This window comes from Elephas maximus, chromosome 3 (assembly GCF_024166365.1).
Source record: "Elephas maximus indicus isolate mEleMax1 chromosome 3, mEleMax1 primary haplotype, whole genome shotgun sequence".
Lineage (NCBI taxonomy): Eukaryota > Metazoa > Chordata > Mammalia > Proboscidea > Elephantidae > Elephas > Elephas maximus.
The window spans coordinates 125,453,103-125,477,216 of NC_064821.1; the positions used below are offsets into that span (position 1 = coordinate 125,453,103).

Here is a 24,114-nt window from a genome sequence, read left to right on the forward strand (position 1 = left end):
TTGGTCTATGTATTACAAAACTTCCTCAAAGCTCTACTTATTTAAATCCATTAATCTATTACAATTTATAATGTGAAGTTACTTGAGATGTGGTATGGTTAAAGATTATTTAATTGCCTAGAACAATGAAGTGTAATCCACTAAATATGGTTATTTTTTAAGAAATTCAGAAATCAAATTTGCAATGGCTAAGAAGATCTTTATTTGTCAAAATGTAAAACCTACAATGAAGAAAAACACCTACCAGTCTGAACAAGAATCACAGAAATCCAAAGACATTTCTGGAGGACAATCCTGGCAGTGCCACCGAATGCCCTGGATAGGTTCTATGCCACAGTTATCACACTATAACAGAAGCAGAGAGAACACGGAGTAAGCTATATTGTTCCACAGTCTTTTTTTTTTTTTTTTTCCTACTGAGAAACATATGATGTTCACATAGACATCCTCCTCCTACCTCCCACAAGTGGACAGTGGTGTAAGACAAGGGGTTGTATTTACAGTTGCTAGCAAACAAGCTGAAACTCCACCCATACAAAAATGCATCCTGAGATACAGGTGAGTGAGGAGGGTATTTTAAGAGAGAACTTTTCTGCTTTATTTTTAAAAATTTTAAGTAAATCATCTGCAAACTTGGGTATTTTATTATTAGTAACATTTACTTGAAAGGTACCTCAGACCAGCATAAAGGGATTGTGATTGAGAACTACTGCCTTAATATCATATTTAAAACTATCCAAATACATTACCAAAAAACCAAACCAAACCCAGTGCCGTCGAGTCGACTCCAACTCATAGCGACCCTATCGGACAGAGTAGAACTACCCCACAGAGTTTCCAAGGAGTGCCTGGTGGATTTGAACTGCCGACCCTTTGGTTCACAGCTGTAGCACTTAACCACTGCGCCACCAGGGTTTCCAAAATACGTTACAGAACTGTTTAATGGGCTACTCATAGCTAGCACAAACCTAGGTAATCACAAAATCCTCTCTGAACTTTTTATCTTATTGAATCATTTCTCAAAGCCTGCAGGCTTCTAATAGCCAATATTCACCATGGAAAATGGCACAGCCAGGTCTTTCTCAGTGTGGGGCACAATGGTAGTCCTCAGTGTTTCTGTGCAGTTTTGGAATTCAAAGGAATTCTCATTTCTAGTGTCTCTGATCATCGGGCCAGCTAGGACTGCTGACAGCCTGGCCAACAAGTAATGGCTGGGTCTCGCAGGCAAAATTATGACAAGTGGAGCAAGTTTCCCCTTGAGATGCCAGAGCTGCCAGTTAGGAAAATCTCTGATGGAGAAGAAACATCACTGAAAGATTAAGAGAGAAAATAATATAATCTAGCTAATGGCTATTCCAGACGGTCAGAGGTATAATAATTTTGTTTTCGGTTTATCACTCACAGCACACATCAATACATTCATGTATACCACCACCACCACCTAATCTATAGTTCATGGTCTCATTATTACTTTCTCCAACCCACAAAGTACAAAAAAAAAAAAACCAAACCTGACGCCATCAAGTCGATTCCGACTCAGCAATCCTACAGGACAGTAAAACTGCCCCATACGGTTTCCAAGCACTGCCTGGTGGATTTGAACTGCCACCCTTTTGGTTTAGCAGACGTAGCTCTTAACCACTACACCACCAGGGTTTCCCCACAAAGTACAGTTAATTCTAATTCCTAGAGTTTTCTCAAACCTGTCTACCTGTCTCCATTTTCACAGCTACCACTCAAGTTCAGGACACCCTCATTTTTTTTCTAAATTACCAAAAGGATTTCTAAACAGTCTTCCTGCCTCCATTCTTGCCTTCCTCCAATCCATTCTCCATAATACCCCTGGAATGATCTCTCCCACATATTTTTTTTGTAATTATATAGGTACATTTATTGTTTTTAAAGACTTTAACAATACAGTAGTCAGAGATTAAGAGCTATCCAGCTCTAATCCCACTGCCTTCCCTAAAGGTTATCAACACTAACAGTTTAAGTAATTAGAATGATTTTTCTAAAATGCAAATCTCATGTTACTCTGCTTAAAATCCTTCAATGGCTCCCCAACCTCTTAGGATAAAGCTGAAACTCCTTAGCAGAATTTCTAAGGCGGCTCATCTCTCACTGTTCTCTGGTATGCACTCCAGTCATACCCAACCATTTTACTTGTTTACTTATCAACATTCCTCATGAGAATGAAAGTAGCATAAGAGTAGGTAGGGGCTGAGTCCACCTTGTTTATTGCTGAATTCCCAGCACTTAGCAAAGTATCTCAGAATTTGAGGGAATGAATTTTCTATTAGCCTCTCCAAAAAAAGCCACTGAGCTAACTCTGAATCTGAAAGGGGAAAAAAAAATATTTCTGATCCATGAACAATAGCAATAAAAAGATAGATAGATAGAAACTTCTCATTCGTATTTTACATCAAATTATTCTGTGAGTCCCTAGTAGCATAAACAGTTAAGCGCTTGACTACTAGCTGAAAGCCCGACACACCCACGGGTGCCTCAGAAGACATGCCTGGCAATCTGCTCCTGAAAGGTCATAGTCTTAAAAACCCTACAGAGCAGTTCTACTCTGCACACATGGGGTCACCACAAGTCAAACCGATTTGACTAACAACAATACATACCTAGATATTTATCTTCTCTGTACTGAGCCATAAAACTCTTGGCATCAGAAACTGTGGTATGCTACCTCTTATAAATGAACAAGAGAAGTGCTAAACTTACTTTTATCTGTATGCTTGGAAGTTTTGTAGTTTAATGCTCTGGAAACCACCTTGAAAATTAAATGAATAGTAAAAGTAAAAAGTAAATAAAATTTACCTTAAAGCCCACGTGTTGTACAAATCCACTTTCAGCTTGCATTTGCTGAAGTTTCTGTTTCTTTAACTTTTTAAACTGTAATAGTTCTTTATATTCAGGTAAATTCCTATACATAATAGGAATACTTTCTTCATCCTATTGAAAAGAACAAAAAAATTTGTTTGATAATTAAAATGAACTAAGTGTAAGAAATTCTGATATTATATTGGAGCACATCTCAATTCAGATGCTAAATTTTCATCAGAAATACTTGAATTGCCCCATCAAGATTCCAGGAGCTTTCTTTACAAAAATCAGAAAAAATCTTTACAAAATCAGAAAAGCCAATCCTTAAATTTATATAGAAGGACAAGGAACCCCAAATAGCTAAAGCAATCTTAAAAGACAAAGAATAAAGTGACTCATACTTCCTGATTTCAAAACATACTATAAAGCCACATTGGTGTAACAGACACATAGGCCAATGGAAGAGAACTGAGAGTCCAGAAATATATCCATACAGCTATGGTCAACTGAGTTTTGACAAGTGTGCTAAATCCATTCAGTGGGTAAGAAGAGTCTCTCCAATAATGGTGCTCGGGAAATTGGATGTACACATGCAGAATAATCAGTCAGGATCCAAGCCTCACACTACACACAAAAACCAATTCAAAGTGGATTAAGGACCTAAACATAAAACTAAAACTGTAAAATTCTTTCAGAAAAATACAGGGGTGTGGCTGTGGGGCCTATTTTTAACTATGGATTATCAGATGTGACAACAAAATTACAAGCAAAAGACAAAATAGATGAGGCCTCATAAAAATTAAATACTTTAAAAAAATGTCTGCCTTTAGCATTATGCTCTTTTAAGAACCATCTATATGGGAACAAACTGACATCAGCCAACTTAAAAGATTAGATAGGAACCTCAGTGGCAGTGAGTTTATGCTAATGGGGGAGGAAAAACTTAGGAAAGGGGGTGAGAATGGTTGCACAACTTGAAGAATGTAATCAATGTCACCAAACTGAACATGTATAAACTGTTGAATTGGTGTTGTTTTGCTGTGTATATTCTAAACAGAACAAAATACAATTAAAAAAATTAAATGCTTTTGTTCATCAAAGAACTTTATCAAAAAAGTGAAAAGACAACCTACAGATTGAGAGAAAATTTTCAGGAACCATGTAACTGATAAGGGTCTGCTATCCAGTATGTATATAAAATCTCTACAACTTCAAAACAAAAACACAAACAACCCAATCAAAAACGGGCAAAGGACTTGAGCAGACATTTTACCAAGGAGAATACTCAATGGCCAACAAGCACACGAAAAGATGTTCACTGTCATTAGCCATTAGAGAGACATGAATCAAAAATACAATGAAATACCACCTAACCCCATTAGAAGGCAATGATGATTAAAAAAAAAAAAACAAAAAAAAAACGGAAAATAATAGGCATTGATGACGTTGTGAGAAATTGAAACCCTCGTCCACTGGCGGTGGGACTATAAAATGGTACAGCCACTGTGCAAAATAGTTTGGCAGTTCCTCAAAAAGTTAAACATAGAAATACCATCTGACTTAGTAACCCCAGTCCTAGGTAGATACCCAGAAGGCTGGGACACAAACAGAAACCTGTATACCAATGTTCATTGTAGCATTTTCTCCAATAGCCAAAAGGTGGAAACGACTGAAATGTCCATCAACAGATGAATGGATAAACAAAATGTGGTATACACACACGATATTACTCAGCCATAAAGAGAAATGAAGTCCTGATGCATGCCACAACATGGATGAATCTAGAAAGCATCATGCTGAAAAAAGTCAGATGCAAAAGGACAAATCCTGTATGATCTGTTATATGAAATGAACAAATATATAGAAATCAAAGAGTATCAGTGGTTACCAGGGTGAGAGGGAGGGGGAAAAGGGAGTTTTTGCTTACAGGTCACTGAGTTTTGTTAATGGTGGTGGAATGATTTGGAAAAGAATAGTGAAAATGGTTGTACAACTTGAAGAATGTAATCAGTGTCACTGAATTGTACGTGTAGAAATTGTTGAGATGACACAGATTTTGTTATGTATATTTTCACCACAATTGAAAAAAGAGAGAAATACTTGAATTGTACTGACAAGGTAATTTCCACTTTTAAGATATCTTACCTTTAGGGCTCATAAAAAATTAGTGCTGCTATTAGCAATATTTTAGACTAATACTTCTGGACAAAGTTCACTTTTAATGCAGTAGCAATACTGAATTACAGAAGACTACCTCATCATGCAGGTAGAGAGGAGCAGGGCATGAGTCTCACTGCAGTTACACACTAATGCAGGCCTACAGGTTCATGGCTATCTGACAGACTCCTATAATCTACTTCTCCCTGATCTGCAGGAAGCATCTCTTCTCTAATCTAGCAGATGTTTACACTTCCTTCTATACGCATGACATCTTCATAATAAGAAGCAAACCACTCTCTGCTCTACTCTGTACTACAATGATCATGGCAGCACACTCCTCTCTTATTCAAGGGGATGAACTGAGTTACAAAGACGGCTATTTAGAAGATTGTAAAACAAATCAACAGTAAAAACTAGCTAAATATTATGTTAAGCTGAAGCAGCCTTAAGAAACTGACTTTCAATGTATAAAGTTCACACTTATGATTCTTTTCAACAAATATGTTCAGAAATCCCCCACCCCTCAAAAAAAACTGACTAGCAACTTTATAATCAAAGCACTAACATTCAAAATCTGTCTATTTAACATTGCTGAGAACATTGCTTACCATCCTGGGTAACTTCAAAATCCACACGGATGCGTCATCACCTACCTCTAGCCTCCATTCCTAGACTTGTTCTACTACAATGGCATTCATTCCATTCCTTCTCAGTCCTTCACTCCAGTGGACCTTGCCTTCAGCTAGAAAGATTTTACCTCCAAAATCTTAAATTTACATATCCCACCTACAATCTTGAATAGTCTTCAAATGGCCAAAGAGGGGCCAATTTGAGTACTAACAAAGACAGTGACACCAAGGGATTAAAACACATTAAATATATTCAAGTCCAAAAGTTCATAAAATTTTTTAAAAAACCTCACTGGTCATCTTTGGAGGATACAAGACAATGAACTCATTATTTGAAAAAACAAGAAAATAACAGGAAGAATCAAGCATTTATCCAGTGTTTCCTATATGTACCTGGAGTAACCAAATAGTTGATAATGGGGTTTCTCTTTATAGAATATTCCAATGCATAAATAAAGAAGAATAGAATTAGACTATCACTATTTTTTAACACCTCATGAATTAATGGAGCTCTGGTGATGCAGTGGTTAAAAGCTCGGCTGCTAACCAAAAAGGTCGGCCAGTTCGAATCCACCAACTACTCCTTGGAAACCCTACAGGGCAGTTCTACTCTGTCCTACAGGGTCACTATGAGTTGGATGGCAATGGGTTAATGAATTAATGGATCTAGGCAAAAATCCTGCTATGTCCAAAAAAGGTCAAAGACAACCAGACTGATAGGAGTACATACGAAGTAGTTCTGTCTCCTCTAACAAACAAATCTGAATCTGATCAATTCTCTAAACCTACTGGCAAACACAGGGAATTTGGGTGACAGAGAAAGAGGTTAAATGACACTAAAAGAGAAACAATAACGTTCACACTGTGGTAAATTCTATAGGACAAATGGCCAGTTCAACCCAAAACTGTGAGGAGGAAAAAAGAGACAGAGTGAAGGAGAAAGATAACTTATTGTAATTTATGGACTTTATTTATATCTGGATCAAAACAAACAAATTGGGGTAAAAAAATCATTAAGACAACTGGGGAATGTATATGTGACTTACAAACAATTCCCTTTTTATAGACATGATAATGATAGTGTGGTTATTAAAAATACATATTAAAATATTTAAAAACAAACTAATATACTGTCTGACACTTGCTCCAAAGTAATCTGGGGTGGAGTGGAGTGGGGAAGGAGTACAGATGAAACAAACTGCCACAAACTGATAACTGCTGAAGGTGACTAATGCGGCATGTGAGCTCATTGTACTATTCTCTCTACTTTTGTATATGTTTGAAAATTTCTTCCTAAAAGTTTTTTAAGCACATGATTAAAAAAAAAAAATCTGACTTGTTAATTAAAAGAGGAGAAACCAATGTTCTTCGAAAAGCAGGAATAATGAGAAAGTCCACGTGCTCTCACTCTGTACCCTGGTCTGTGTAAGAACTTACTGATGCCTCCTCAACAGCAGTGTTCATGTGGCTGTGAAAACAGGATCGGTCATCATCTTCATCCATATATACTGGAGGTTCATGGGATGTCATGAAAGTGGAAGGTTTAAAGAGATGCTTATTAAGGGGGTGCTGTCGTCTGCTTGTTGAGGACTAAATGAGAAAATAAGTTTTTAATTGGCACAGTGGAAAATCATTTAAAGAATCAAAAACACAAGAATATAAATGTTACGTTCAGACAGTCTATCAAAAGACTTTACCTCTATCTTTTAACATACTCTTATCTGGTTGCTTTTTCTATGTTGTCTGGATTTTTAAAGCATGATTAGCCTTGAAAAACAGAAATATAGGCAAATACCCAAATAACCATATAATGGTCTATATGTTCATTATCTCACTTATATTTGTATCCCCAACATTTATCACACACTAGGCATTTTTTAGGCATTCAAATGCTAGCTGAACTGAACTCCTCTTAGTCATTTTATAGATCAGAGAAGATGAAGTGGCCTAAACCAGACATAAAGCTATCAAGTAAAAGAACTATGACACAATGAATGTCTAAAAATAGTATCTAACACTGGTTGATTGCTTAGTCTATGCCAATGTCATTTAATTCTCATGACATTCTTTAAAAGTAAGTATTATCACCTCTGTTTTAAAGATGAAGGAACTGAGGCATAGGAGGTTAAGTTTCTTGTTCAAGATGTTGTAGCTAGACGTGGTAGAAACAGCACTGTAATCTAGGTCTGTGTGGTGCCAAATCCCTCACTCTCAACCCCTGTGCAGGCTGCCTCTCTTGACTGACAGCATAGCTGTCATTTCACTTGTTTCAAAAATCAAACTTGAACACATTTGAATTTCTTTATTATACCATTTGTTATTACAATTATAGTATTAAGTGGGGAAAATGTAAGCTGTACAACACTATAAAGTTAGTTTAGAAATTAATCATGAAAACGAGTTGAATGTTGGTTATGAAGGTCCCAATATTCCAAAGTTATGTGATAAAGTCTACATATCTAATATAATGCTATAGTTGGAAAAAAAATCCAAAATATTTTAAAAATAGGCAAATTAAAACTTCTAAAGCTTAAAATCTGTTGCTGTTGAGTTGATTCCAAATCATAATGACCCTACGGACAGAGTAGAACTGCCCTGTTGGGTTTCCAAAGAGAAGCTAGTGGATTCAAACTTCTGACCTTTGGGTTAGCAGCCAAATGCTCAACCACTGCACCACTGGGGCTCCATATAAAATAGCTTCAATAAAGAATGGTAACAGTATTATATTCTTAACTTCCCTTTATGTGAAGAGTGACAGTGGTAAGGGAAACGGAAGTGCCAGGATGATTTATAAGGAAATGAAAGGTCAATAATGTGTCTTTACTTTTTTTTTTTTTGCAATTATACCAAAAACATGGCTACAATGTGATGCAGTGTTCTGTACAGCAGATACGATGTGATGGTCTGTAGAAAGCAGCATGGAATAGTGGAAAAGTCTGGATCAAAATCAGAGGATTAATGGTTCTCCGGCTTACTATCTATGTGACTAGACAATTTACTCAACCTACCTTAGGCCCCAGTTTTCTCATCAATAAAAAGGTTACAGAACAGCACCGCACAGGACATTCAACAGTATACACTACAGTTAGCTATCAATATTATCATTGGTAAAGTGAAAGTGATAATACTACCTGAAGACTTTTAGAATTGCCATGAGGATTAACTATAACTTGTTAGTAAATATTTCTATTTTTGGATTTATGTATGACTCATATCTAAAAAACAAAAATTGATGATGCTTACTAAAAAGTCAAACATCCTAAAAACTAACATCACAAAATGTCTCTCTGATGTACATTCAATCTAAAACATCTCAGATAGGACTCATTCACATAAAATAACCTACACCTAAAATAATGATCATCATTAAAGCTCTATGAATTGCACTGAGTACCAATAATGGAATCCTACCCTGTGTTTACACCCAATAAAATGCTTAAACAAAATTTCAAATATAAACCTGAACTCTATTTTAACAAAAATGTACCTTTTCATACAGTAATTCTGACTTTGATGAGTTAAACCTAAGATATAAGGTTTACTTTCATCTATTTTCTTTTTACCTTTTTGGAGTACATATATAAGTTGGGTGTTCTTCCCGGGACTGGAATGCCAGCTTTTGTTAGCTTTATGAAATACTTCTGAACTCGGCTGGCAACCTTAGGAAACATGACAGGTTTTTTAACATACTGACATGACATACAAGACCTAAATGTTTTAAAAATAAAAATGTCCATGTATATATACCAAATGAAAGCTAATAATTGAAAATTTGTCATAAATCTAGAAATAACTTTAAACTGCCAACAAAGACACTGATATTTTTAAAACTAGACCAAAAAAAATCATCAAAATGAAGTTAAACTTGTCTGATTATAATGCTAAACATATACTTCCAACTTGTAAACACTTATCCTTGTAGCAAAAAAAATAACATCTATTAATATAAAAAAATATAGGAAGGAGAAAACTCCTACATACATTTTTAGAAGGACAACCAGGGAATACTGACTAAGGCAATCTTAAAAAATCTATTGGCAGTGGTTTAAATGAATCAAAAGTACATAATCTTAAGAATTCAAGAGGCAGTAAGCCTATTCTTATAGTTGTTAGGTGCCATCAGGATGGTTCCAACTTACAGCGACGCTACGTACAACAGAGCAAAACACTGCCTAGTCCTGCGCCATCCTCATAACCATTGCTATGTTCAAGCCCACTGCCGCCGGCACTGTGTCAATCCAGCTCGTTGAGGGTCTTCCTCTTTTTTGCTGACCCTCTACTTTACTAAGCATCATGTCCTTCTCCAGGGACAGGTCCCTCCTGAGAACATGTCCAAAGTACATGAGATGAAGTCTCGCCACCCTCGCTTCTACGGAACATTCTGGCTGTACTTCTTCCAAGACAGATTTGCTTTTTCTTCCAAGAGTCCATGGTATATTCAATATTCTTTGCCCACACCATAATTCAAAGGCATCAATTCTTCTTCAGTCTTCCTTATTCATTGTCAAGCTTTCGCATGCATATGAATATGAGGCAACTGTAAATACAGTGGCTTGGGTCAGGCTCACCTTAAGTCTTCAAAGTAACACCTTTGCTTTTTAATACTTGAAAGAGATCTTTTGTAGCAGATATGTCTAACATAATACATTGTTTTATTTCTTGACTGCTGCTTCCACAGGTGTTGATTGTGGATCCAGGTAAAATGAAATCCTTGACAACTTCAATCTTTTCTCCTTTTATATGATAGTGGCTGCTTATTGGTCCAGTTGTGCGGATTTTTGTTTTGGTGGAATCACAATTCATACTGAAGGCTGTAGTCTTTGATCTTCATCAGTAAGTGTTTCAAATTCTCTTTGCTTTCAGCAGCAAGGTTGTGTCATCTCATATTGCAGGTTGTTAATTAGTCTTCCTCTGATCCTGATGCTGCGTTGTTCTTCGTATAGTCTGACTTCTCAGGTTATTTGCTCAACATACAGATTGAATAAGTATAGTGATAGGATACAACCCTGACACACACCCTTCCTGATTTTAAACCATGCAGTATTCCCTTGTTTTATCTGCCTGACTGCCTCTTGGTCTATTTTTGGTTCCATGTGAGCACAATTAACTGTTCTAGAATTCCCATCCTTTGCAATGTCATCCATGATTTGTTATGAAACACACAGTTGAATGCCTTTGCACAGTCAATAAAACACAGGTAAACATCTTTCTGGTAGTCTCTGCTTTCAGCCAAGATCCATCTGACATCGGCAATGATATCCCTGGTTCCACGTCTTCTTCAGAATCTGGCTTTAATTTCTGGCAGCTCCTTGTCAACGTACTGCTGCAACCATTTTTGAATTATCTTCAGCAAAATTTTACTTGTGTGTGATATTAATGAAATTGCTCAATAGTTTCCACATTCCATTGGATCACCTTTCTTTGGAATGGGCACAAATATGGATCTCCTCCAGTCAGTTGGTCAGGTACCTGTCTTCTAGATTTCTTGGCATTAATGACTGAGCATTTCTAGCATTGCATCCCTTTGCTGGAACACCTCAATTGGTATTCCATCAATTCCTGAAGCCTTGCTTTTTTTCAATGCCTTCAGTGGGATTTGGACTTCTTCCTTCAATACCATCAGTTCTAGATCATGTGCTAACTCTTGAAATTCCTTTTGGTACAGTGACTCTTTGTATTCCTTCTATCTCCTTTTGATGCTTCCTGTGTCGTTCAATATTTGCCCATAGAATCCTTCAATACTGAAACTCGAGGCTTGAATTTTTTCTTCAATTCTTTCAGCTTGAGAAATGCTCAGAGTGTTCTTCCCTTTTGGTTTCCCATCTCTAGGTCTTTGCACATGTCACTATAATACTTTAGTCTTCTCAAGCCACCCTTTGAAATCTGCTGTTTAATTCTTTCACTTCATCATTTCTTCCTTTCACTTTAGCTACTTCACATTCAAGAACAAGTTTCAGAGTCTCTTCTGACATTCATTTTGGTCTTTTCTTTCTTTCCTGTCTTTTTAATGACTGCTTGCTTTCCTCATGTATGATGTTCTTGATGTCACTGCACGACTCATCTGGTCTTCGGTCATTAGTGTTCAACGCATCAAATCTATTCTTGAGATGGTCTCTAAATTCAGGCAGGATATACTCAAGGTAGTACTTTGGCTCTTGTGGATTTGTTTTTTCTTCAGCTTCAACTTGAAGTTGCATATGAACAATTGATGGTCTGTTCCGCAGTTGGCCCCTGGCCTTGTTCTGACTGATGATAATGAGCATCTCCATTTTCTCTTTCCACAGAAATAGTTGATTTGATTCCTGTGTATCTGGCGAGTTCCATGTCTACAGTTCCTGTTTATGTTGTGAAAAAAAGTATTTGCAATGAATTAAGTTGTTGGTCTTGCAAAATTTTATAGTGAAATCTCTGGCATTCTTTTTATCACCAAGGCCCTATTTTCTAAATACCAATCTTTGTTTCCAACTTTTGCATTCCAACTGCCAGGAATTATCAATGCATTGAGTACCTGTTTGATTAATTTCAGTCTGCAGAAGCTGGTAAAAACCCTTGATTTCCTCATCTTTGCCATTAGTGGTTGATATATAAATTTGAGTAACAGTTGTATCAACTGGTCTCCCTTGTAGGTGTATGGCTATTATCCAATCACTGACAGCACTGTTCTTCAGGATAGATCTTGAAATGTTCTTTTTCATGATGAACGTGACTCCATTCCTCTTTAATCTGTCATTCCGCCATAGTAGGCCATGATTGTCTCATTCAAAACAGTCAATACCAGTCCATTTCAGCTTATTAATGCCTAGGATATTGATCTTTATGCGTTCCATTTCATTTTTGACAACTTTCAATTTTCCTAGATTCATACTTCCTACATTCCATGTTCCAATTATTAACGGCTGTTTGCAGCTATTTCTTCTCGTTTTGAGTCGTGCCACCTCAGCAAATGAGGCCCCAAAAGCTTGACTCCATCCATGTCTTTATGATCAACTCTACTCTGAGGAGACAGCTCTTTTCCAGTTGTATTTTGAGTGCCTTCCAACCTGGGGGGCTCATCATCCATCACTATATCAGACAATGTTCCACTGCTATTAATAAGGTTTTCACTGGCCAATTTTTTATAAGTAGATTGCCAGGTCCTTCTTCCTAGTCTGTTTTAGTCTGGAAGCTCTGCTGAAACCTATCTACCATGCGTGACCCTGCTGGTATTCGAAATACCGGTGGCATAGCTTCCATCATCACAGCAACACACACAGGTCACAATGATACGACAAACCGAGAGACGAGTGGCAGCTAAGCCTATTATATTTTGATATTTTACTTTTTAATAATGATTCTAAGCAGAATTCTCTACTTGTTTCTTAAAGGAACACAAAAATATACAATCCTAATAAGAAAAAACTGCATACTGTCTATGGCACTCAACAGTTGAAAGTGATGGGGCAGATTGGATGCCAACTGTATAACCTTCATTAAAAAAAAAATAAACTATCAAAAACTTGCCAACAATCTGGGGCCATCTCCTCAATTACCTGTTTTGCTGTCCTATTGCCCAGTTCATCTGCGATCTTCTGCCAGCGCCGTGATTCTACCTCTTCAGGAGGGTATTTCAGGAGTAGCTGTTCAAGTTTTTTCTAAGACAAACCCAAGACCAAATTTAGAAAACAGGTATTCAATTTGAAATACTGAGTTTCTAAATAAATACATTTACATTTCATTTCAAAGTACAACTCCCCCCCTCCCAACTTTGGGCATAGGTAGCTAGAACTCCTCATGGTAGGAAAATTTCTAGCTAGGAAATTAAGACTTCACAGGGAAAATGAGATTAGAGTATAAACCTGTGAAAGGCTGTCCATTCAATTAAGTAGAAGGAGAACACATTAAAAAAAAAAAAAAGTAAATAAATAAACTGGTCTTTTATACATCTTAGTGATTTCCACTGACCATCTTGCTTGCTAGAAAATGTCTAGGCTCTCCCTTATAGTTTTGACAAAAATATGTATAAATTCATTTGGATTTAGACAGGATACTAAAAGAGGCTTTTCCTTCCTTTGCGCAGTCCTCCATTCAAGTATTTGATTTTTATATTCTGACCTACCTCCCAAGTTCTCCCACAGTCCTAGAGACACAAGGCGATCTGGATGCTTGAAATAAAGGTTTCCTAAAGCCTTTTATAAACTACTTAGCTTACTATAGCTGTGGGGTTAACCCTCATATGAGGCAGAAATGTGTCTCAAAACTCATCTAAAACAATTCTAGATATAAGCAGGACTGTAACAGAACACTCTGACCTGACTCCAACAGTTCCCCCAACAACAAAAACAAGAACGTACTTTGAGGCTCAGATTTACTTGGCATCATGTTTTTCTCTCTCCCAAAGTTGCATTACAAAAACATCCACTCTATTCCATCTATTTCACTACCTTTTCCTACTGCCTTCCCCAAACCCAGGTTCTTTCTTTAAAAATTATCCCCAAACAGAAGTTCATATATTTTCAAAATTTAAAATACTTCAAGTGTGCAAAAACATGTATAGAAATAACTCGGAATATTTTAAATTTATAAAAGGGAAATCCACGGTTAAGAGGGATTACATACAAGAATACATATTTTACTGGTAATACTAACTAATATTAACAGTTTATTATTATTATTTTTTTAACCTATACAATTTAGAAATATCTATTACCTGTTCTTCTACAGTCCACAACTGGTTAAATGTTTCAGGTTTCGTATCGTCACACAGGCGTCCTCTTATCATCTGTGTATAAAACAAGGCTTTTGTCAAAGAGAATATAACAAAGCCAAGCCTTTGATGAAGCCAAACAATACATAAATTGTGCAATTTTCTATTCATTTCAAAATATTTCAGTAAATTTATTTTTTTAATATATAATATTTTGTTGGTTACAAAATGCTTTCACATTCCTTTATTTCATTTGGTTTTATTCTCCTAGCAATCCTGTGATATAGATGACGGTAATGTCGTCAAAAAAAAAAAAAAACAAAGAAAAGCAACATATCTACTGAGATTCATCTAACTAAGAGTGGGAAGGCCAGGACTCAAGTCCTGGTCACATTCAACTACATACCAAGAGCTAATGTTTTCACAGTAACTAATAGGTGTCAGACACTGTACTAGACACACTGCATATACTATTCATTTAATCCTGTCAACATCCTACAACATGGGTAAAATTAATTTCATTTTATGTAAGAGGAAACTGCAGTTTGGAGACTTTAACTTAAGTGGTATTCTAAATTCTACATCTATTAAGTGGTGAAGTTGGAATTACAACCCAGGTTTCTCATAACGTCAAATTTCATGCTCCCACTATCTTTCAATGAAAAAAGACTTTAATTTTAAGAACACACACCAGCAAAATGTGAAACAGTTTTGTCTACAATTCAAATTTTCCTACTTCAACACGTAATATTACATACCTGAGGACGACTGTTTGAGCCTTCTGGACCATCACTCAAAGGCAACATAGAGTATGAGAGGGACTCTCCATCTTTCTTAGGATCTAAAGGACTTTTTGGTCTAGCAGGTAAACCTACTAAAAACAAGCCCAGGTACAGAATTATTAAAGCAAGACACTGCCAGATATTTCTCTGCTTAAAATTCTTATCATGCAATTTCTTACCTTTATCAAAAACTAGTTTAACTCGTCTAGTATGTCTTTTGCGGTTCTTAAATTCTCTTTCAAAGTTCCCAAGGCTATTGGTATATTGGTCCCACGAAATATCAGGTAACTGAACAACTCTCTGTGGATATGGAAGCCCTATATCAGCCTGGAGGGGGGAAATGTCTTGATTAATTCAAGAAATAATCAACTGTGGTGAAATTTTCATTTGATTTCAAATCCAAATAATCAGCTGAGCAATTTTAAAAAACTGTTTGAATCCAACAGTCAATAAAGCTAAGATAATACAGCCTAAACATTAAAACAGCAAAGAAGCTAGTAAGTACAAGAATGAACTTAGCAAAATACAAGCACAACATTTAGATAGGGTTCTAAAGCTGCACCACAACTTTAAACATAATATCAAAGCAAAAGAAGGTACATATTTATCTCTAAGAACAGCATATGAAATGTGTTTGCTTGTAACAGATGAGACTTGATACAGAGAATCCATCCGAAATGTACACCCATGTTCATTACCTAGCCATAAAATGATAATTATTTCCAGAATCCATAAGACCTTACCACATTTATGAAAAATTATGACATTCCGAGAATCAAAATTACACCTTTTATTTGGAATTCAATTACTTTACCAACCATCCTTAGAGAAATCATTATTTATCACGATTAGTAAAATAAGGTTGTATAATAATCCATATTTTTCATAGGGATTCGAGTTACATAGGTTTATGTATTTGTCAAAACTCGGGGAATGGTACAATTAGGATTTGTGAATTTCATCATATGTACATTTCACCCTCTTAAAAAGAAAGTTTAAAAAATGTTTAGTTAATAATAGCATGCTGAAGTGTTTTGTGTGAATATATATATGATGGAAGCAACTTTGAAATGCATCAGAAATGAAGATGGAATGATGGCTGAATAGAAGGATACAATAAAATGTTACTTGTACAATTCTGGTTGGTAGATAAGTGTACTAACCATACAGTACTTCCAACTTTTCTGCGTTTAAAGATTTTGATAATGAAATGGGAAAAAAATCAGATTATAAATTCTGAAACTGGCAAGCTAAATCTACTTTGTGACACAAAGCTCTAATTTTTATTTTGCTTACTTCATATTACATCATCATCATCATCATACACATTAATCTAAGGCTCAACTTTCTCAAAATTAGAGAATGGTATCTTTTAAAATAGTAATAATATTAAACAAAACTAGCAAGTTATAAATATTCCCTACATTCTATGTACCAACATATACCACAAGTTTCATTAATTTTCACTGGGAGTTTTTAGATGTCTACTAAATCAAACAGATCACAAGTCAACAACTTAACTAATACGGAAAACCTGAAGAAAAAATGAAAATTCAGTATGCATGAGTAAACACAGTAAAGTGAAGAATCAAATAAACTCCTGAATTAAATTCAGGATAAATATTTCTGGCTACGGAATATGCCTTCAATGGTTATTAAAGAATCTAGATTTAATATACTTCTGACCATTTTTATAAAAAATTTTTAAGATATTCAATATCACATCTCTGTTTTTATGATAAGGTGAAAAGGAAATTCAGTTCTAAACTAAATCTGGAAATCAGAGTAAACAACCAACCACCTACAAATCTAGTAAATGTGCCTAAGTACATCATTTTGCCTACTCAGACATAAATAAAATGAGATTAAGGTTAATAAATTTTTTTATTTAATGTCTACTTTTCTCACAGCATCTGCTTTAGTTGAATCCATTATAAGTGACATGTGCTAATCTTTTTCCACCAGCAAATTGGTTAATAACAGCAATGCAGAATCAATGAACACCTAAGTGGGCCCGTTTTAGTAGAGAAGGTAAAATAGGGTACTAAACGTTTTAGATGTTTTAACAAATCAATACATAAGATTGTACACCTGTTAAAGTATTCTACATTTTCTGAAAGCATGAAGAGGAATGTTTGCCAAGTAAATAATATCACTAGAAAAATCCAAATAATAAATTAATACACCTAAATAAAGTCCCCAGGGCTGCTCCTCTGAGCATCTGGACACCACTGTTGTGTGTGATTCATTACAAACAGGTAACTTATAAAGATCCTGAAGTTGTTATATTATATAAGACAAGTCTTTTAAAAGGTAAAGGATTCTTTTTCATAGTGTTTTGGTTTCCATCTTTTCATACAATGCTGACAAATATTATGCCTCTCAAATTTATTGAGGAATTTGTGAATCACTAATTCGAGAGGCTTACCACAGCATAAATGCACATCTGGATCAACTCAGTATTTACATACCAAGAAAGTTATTATAAAAACTTGTATTACTTTTAAATGGTTAACATGAAAGTTCCATTTTAAGAAAAACAGAAAATTAGAATGGCTTTTCACAGAAAAAAAGGGGGGGCATTGAAAATTAAGTAAAATTTCTACTTCTTCCTCATGGGTTTTGTCTACCTTAAAGACATTTAAAATAGATTTTGTTTTTATCACCATTGTTTTTTATTTCAATATGTTGATCTATAAAAGTAACCAGAGACAACTGCAGTTAATAAATCATACAGTATTTTTCTTTTAGCTTTTCTAATCCTGAAGTCCTGAAAGCAGAAGAGGGGAAACACCCTAAGTTGGGAAAGATAATCATAAAAGATAATAAAATGTATATGGAATATGACATCAAGGTCCTATACAAATATCCAATAGAAGCTCTTAGTATTTTCATTTGGTATATTTTATTGTGTGTTTAGTGGCACTAGGGGAAGGCTTCAGTAATACAGCTAACTATAGAAGAGAAAAAAATAAACTTTTAAAGAAGTATATAGTTTTCTAAATTATTACCAAATATACCTCAATAAATTTTAAAAAGTGTTCAGCATATACCTTCTTCTGGAGTTTTTCCACAAATCCAATTGGATTTTTTAGTGCTTCCCTCTGGTGTCTTCCTAAACTTTCAAGGTCTTGAACTGCTTGAGAGCGCTGAGCCTCGAGTACAGCAATTGTCTGTAACAGTCTCTGATAACTACAGAGACAAAGAAAAATATCTCACTAAAATTTTCTAGTAATAACAATTGATAAAAACTGAGTTCAAGCCATGATCTACTATTAAGTCACACAGTTTTTTTAAAGTTACCTGAAAGAGTTTAGTAAAATATATTACTGGGAATAAATGAGGTCTTCTTGAGTTACGAAGTACCTAGTCAGAAAATATCAGTTAGAGAAAGCAAAGCCTTCTTCCCCCATTTTAAATTTCTAGTTCTTGAACCTGAACAAGTACAAATAATTAAAAAAAGCGTCTTGACTTTCCAACAATCAGGAAACTATAATTTTTTTTTTTTAATTAAAATTATAAAAGTTTAGTGTTAGGAGGGACCAAGAAGCCCTGGTGGCACAACGGTTAAGTGCACCACTGCTAACTGAAAGGTCAGCGGTTTCAACACACTAGCTTGGGAGCAAGACTTGGTGATCACAGCCTAGGAAACCCTACAGGTAGGCTCTACTCTACTCTGTCCTGTAGGGTCGCTATGAGTCGGAATCAACTCGATGGAGCACAACAATAAAAGGAGGAATTATCAAATCCATCCTCTGTTAGAATCTCTACAATAAAAAGCCTGAGGCACGTTTTCTTGCTCAGAGTCACAACACATTGCCACATAATTCAGACATGGTTTTAAGTCCTATGACTTTCATTTGCTCTATTATACCTCCTAGTGTATAGGAGGTTTGCTTTCTTTCAACAAATCTTTTTTTTTTTTTTTGGTTACCACTTAAAATTAAACATTATGTTCAATTCTTAAGTACTGAGCATTTATAGAGAGGAAAGGTCTCACATATTTCCCTGACTGCAACGGTCCATTTGGCATATAGCATATAGTTTCACCTATACAAATCTATTTGTCATTATCCTGAACTCTCACCATGATACATGTATACTAATTCCCTCTTTTGTTATGTTTTTTCCTGAAACTGTCTTGCCTCACTGACTAATGTCTAATTATCACATATAGAAACATGTTAACCCAAAAGCCCTAAATCCTAAAATACATTTTGCAAAAGGAATCATGAAGAAGTCACTCCAAGTGCACTTTAAAATAAGCGATTATTCGTGAAACACAATTTTTCTATGTGGCTTCAGATAAATCTCATTCTGTTTTCCACCAGACTGTATACTCTACAGTGGCAGACACAATGGTTCTGTTCACTGTCTATCTAGTTTGCAACACAGTTCCCAGCATACAGATGCTCAGCAAGTATTTTTCAATGAATTAACAAATAAATGGATGCTCTGTGCAATCAAAAAGTATATTGAATACCTTAAGTTCAGAAGTCAGCATGCTAGGTGACATTTCAAAAGTGAAACAAAGCAATTTTGAAGTTCCCAGCCATAGTGTCACTGTGACATTAACATTCACTGTCGGCATACTTCTCAACCCCTGGCCTAGCACATATCTTATTCTTGTTCTCAAGTCCCTTGTTAACTAATCCCCGATGAGATGTTTAATAATTAAGGTGAAAACTGATTAACACTGAAGGGTTAGACTCCTTTCAGGCTAGAGACATTTCATTTAAAAGTTAGAACTCTAAATGTGGAGAGCTGGGGCTGTAAAAAAACTCACTCCAGGATAAGTTTACAGAAGCTGAGTCTAAGCTCACTTTCACTAAGCCTCCTTTTGCTTTGAGATGTACGGTGTGTACAAACCTGCTTCTGCTGGCTGTTTCTACTAGGCAGGTTCACAAAGCTGAATAGTGAGCTGGGTGCTGGAAGCAATCCTCTCTACAATATTCTTAACTGCTTCCAGCTGAATAGCCAAAGACGTGTCGTGTTTCTATAACATGATCAACCTTGTTTTAATCATGGGTTACACACTTCCATACTACTGATACAAAAAGAACTGTAAGTCTATTAAATTCTCAGCATACTGCTGTAGGCACAGTAACAATCAATAAGGCACAGGTAAGAAAAGTGTTATTTAAAAATGAGCTGAAGTCTGCAAAAAAAGCTACCGACATGTCGGTTACAAAGGTGGCTGTCCTTTGTTATGTTTGGAACAAACTGACATCGTGAAGAAAGGCCTCTATTTGAAACCAATAAACTATAACAATCTTACAGTTTGTAAGTTATTACACTATAAATCTGACTTTAAAAAAATAATTCCAACAGAGATGAAAGGGGAAGAATAACTCATCAACACTTACTCTGCTTCTCTTTTGTCAAGATAAAATGATCATCAGATTGAAAGGCCTAGGATAAACACTGGTAAAGACTTAAAGCCCAAAATTTAAGTGGAAAGATTGTAGGAAAATAGTAAATTCAAGTCTTCTATCCCAGATAATGGGAATTATTTCCAAGAGTATGCAGAGATTTTACCACTGAGGTTAAAATATATATATATATACACACACACACATCTTGCAGAAATAGAAGGAACTGTTAACAAAATCTAAAAAAGTAGTATGATACAGACAAATCTATTTTCAATCTCACCCACCCACTCACCCCATCTCCAAAAGCCAACTACAGAATCTGATCCAGGCATCAACCCAAGGCAAGATCCATTTTTCACTGATTCAACAACTATTTACTAAAAGAACAGGGCACTATTCTAGACTCTTTAGTAATTCCCACGATAAATCACACAAGCTTAGGTGTAATAGGGGAGCTACAATTACACCAGAGAGGGAGGAAAGGAGCAGGGTGGGAGTGTGATGGAACAGAATTGGCCATGTTGTTGGGACTGGTTGATGGGTATAAGAAAGTTCATTACACTGGTCTGTCCACTTTTTTGGATGTGTGAAATTTTCCATAATAAATTAAAAAAAAAACAAACCCTCCAACTGTTGTCCAATTTAGTGTGGGGGGGGGGGCGGGGGGGACTAGAACAAAAGAAGTGACCATTCTACTGCTCCTGGGCTGGTCAGATCACACTTGCCATTGCATTAAGCTCAGCTCTGCAAGAGACAAACAGGTTCATAAACAGGCCAGATGAATAACTATGTAATGACAATAACTTCTAACACTGAATGCGTACTATATGGCAGGCATTGCTGCATTTTAAGTGTAATAACTCAACCCTGAAAACAAATGCATGCAACAAGTAATATCATTATCCTTAGCTTATAGATAAGGAAACCAAAGCACAGATGAAGTAACTTGCCAAGATCATACCAGCTATTTAAAGTCTTAAAGACTTGAGAATATTTAGCCAAGAAAAGAAGGCCTCAAATAGAGTATGATTCTGGTTTTTACTTAACGAACAGGAAATAAACTTATTTTCTAGGGTATAAAGACGCAAACCAAGATCGGATCATGAGACGCACAACATAAAGAAAAATCTCCTGTCACTCAAAATCAATAAAAGATGATAGGTTAGTACTAAATCACTACAGATCTTCATACATAATTTAAAAGAAATTCAAGCACTAGAAATCTTAAAGCTCTTTAATTCCAGAAAAACATGCTACTTTCACTTTTGCTTCTCACTGAACTAAGAGAAAAGGATAATTTTTCAAATTCCACATACTTTTGCAAGGATGCAAGTATAGTTAGTTTTCCCACATGGACAACTTCGTACTAAATCTACCAAAATTATTTGTTGTTTATTTCTAAAGCTGAATCATACACAGTGCTAATAGTGAGCTTACCTATGGCAAAGAATTCTTTATTTTACTTTTGTTTCATGTTGTCAATATAAAATAAAAGATAACTTTAGCTTTATATTACGGAATTCTATTTGGCTAATATAAATACTTTTCAAGTCTATATCTAAGTTATTTTCACTACCTTTTAGTATTCCAAGTCCTCTTGAATTCTTTATTCACTTCTGTGAATATAAAAACACTTACATAAAAGAGTATATAGATAAAAATGCTGATGTCTGAAAGAGAATATCAAGGAATTAGCAATCTGTAAACTAAACTTTATTATCCAATTTTTAGGCAGTAATATTACATATACTGTAGTAGAGAGAAAGAAGAAAAGAGAAGGGAGATTTTATTTTCAAGTGAACCAGAATCTCTGTCAGGGAATCAGATCTCCATTTCTATTGTAAAAGAAATTCTAGGATTACACGACATTTGCAATCTTAAAAAACTAATGAGGAAATATTTTTAAAAATCCAGGTTGGGTTACATTTCTGCAAGAAAACTGGCCTAGACTCTTCAAATAATCATTAAAGGCAAAAAAGATGGGGAGTTATTCTAGATCAGGAGTCTACAACCTATGGCTTGCCTTTTTTCACAGAATTGTATTGGAACAGCTATGCCCATTTGTTTACATAATGTCTATGGCTGCTTTTGATCTTTCTCAAGAGAACAAAACTATGTAAAGTGGATTGATTCTTAAGAATAACAATCAGGGTATTAATAAATTCTAGTCATCCTAGTAAATCATCAGTTTAAAACAGGTTGAGGAAAAATGCCTCAATTTAACTACTCCGTAATTTCAATTAAGTCTAGTATTTCTACTTTCTGTAAAATACTATTCTTACTAAGACATGTACATGATTTCACAGGAATTATTTTTATGGGAGCAGAATACGTTTGGTGAAATAGAAACTGTATAATATACTTTCTTTTCCGTTATAAAGGGCTTCAATCACTTAAAGATTCTATGGGAACTGCAAATTCAGTTATTCACAAATGACTTCCCACCCACTTTCTATGAAAATCCAGAAATGATTGGAGGAAGATCACAAAGGCTTTTACGATATTCTGTGCTAACATAGAAACTAAAGCCTCAGCTTCTGATAATGTCTTACTAGTATCAAGATCAACCGTATACTGGAAAGTGTTAATGAATTAAAAACAAGCAAATAAAAGCCATGTTCCTGTTTATTTTAAAAGCACAGAAGAACCAGAAAAATACTAAGGTATTATTAACAGACCAAAATCTAAATGAAGGCATAAATTGGGACAAGCAAATTAAGCCCTAAAGCTGCTTTTGCCTTGAGGGCAGGTACTGAACCATGCAAGCTTGACCTCAATTTTCTGGGCTTCACATGGCCAGGGAACAGAAGACAAAATCATCAAGGTAGGAAATAGGAGATGTTCTCTCCAGCCAGTTGGGACCCCATCCTTCACTCCCATCTCCATCTCAGATAAAAATCTCAGCACTAAAGCTGTTACCACAAGATAGTCCTTATACACACTTACTGTTCAAAATCAAAATACCTGGATAGCTCTAACACATTCAAGCCATAGCTACAGTTTGAGGTGGTTCTGCAGTGGTACATCCCCCGTCCCAAAGGTACACACAGAAACAAATGCAATTTACTCTGGAGGAATACCTCTTCAGCCTAGGCTTCAAAGATAAACTATAAATAATTTTCCAAGAAAAGTGAAACAAAACAAACAAAAAAACTAAACCCATTGCCATCCAGTCAATTCCGACTCATAGCTACCCTACAGGACAGAGTAGAACTGCCCCATAGGGTTTCCAAGGAGCACCTGGTGGATTTGAACTGCCGACCTTTTGGTTAGCAGCTGTAGCTCTTAACCACTACACCACCAGGGTTTCCAGAAAAGTGAACATTTCACATTAAAAATTACCAAGCTTCCTGATCTCAAAACTTGCTATACAGCCAAAGTAATCAACACAGCCTGGTACTGGTTGAATGATGGACACGTAGACCAATGGAACTGAATTGAGAACCCAAACGTAAATCCATACATCTATGGGCAGCTGATCTTCAAAAAGGGTCAGAGTCCACGGAACAGGAAAGAAACAGTCTCTTTAACAAATAGTGTTGGCAAACTCAATATTCACTTGTAGAAAAATAAAATAAGATCCATACCTCACACCGTGCACATAAACTAGCTTGAAATGGCTCAAAGATCTAAATGTTAAAGCTAAAACTACA

General features: G+C 35.6%; 1 protein-coding gene across 7 annotated transcripts in view; it reads right to left on the bottom strand.

The window, feature by feature from the left end:
- Positions 1 to 24,114, bottom strand: part of ZZZ3 (zinc finger ZZ-type containing 3) — a 115,915-nt gene that overhangs the window by 1,787 nt on the left and 90,014 nt on the right. For 6 of the 7 annotated variants that reach the window (XM_049875589.1, XM_049875590.1, XM_049875587.1 and 3 more), the window contains 9 exons: positions 18,140 to 18,278; positions 15,266 to 15,413; positions 15,063 to 15,178; positions 14,308 to 14,379; positions 13,151 to 13,252; positions 9,185 to 9,280; positions 7,059 to 7,211; positions 2,827 to 2,961; positions 245 to 345 (listed from right to left, as the gene is read on the bottom strand). In XM_049875589.1, the coding sequence (XP_049731546.1) occupies positions 245 to 345; positions 2,827 to 2,961; positions 7,059 to 7,211; positions 9,185 to 9,280; positions 13,151 to 13,252; positions 14,308 to 14,379; positions 15,063 to 15,178; positions 15,266 to 15,413; positions 18,140 to 18,278 (1,062 nt within the window). The remainder of the gene's footprint in view (positions 1 to 244; positions 346 to 2,826; positions 2,962 to 7,058; positions 7,212 to 9,184; positions 9,281 to 13,150; positions 13,253 to 14,307; positions 14,380 to 15,062; positions 15,179 to 15,265; positions 15,414 to 18,139; positions 18,279 to 24,114) is intronic. The other variant, XM_049875588.1, reaches the window with a different exon arrangement.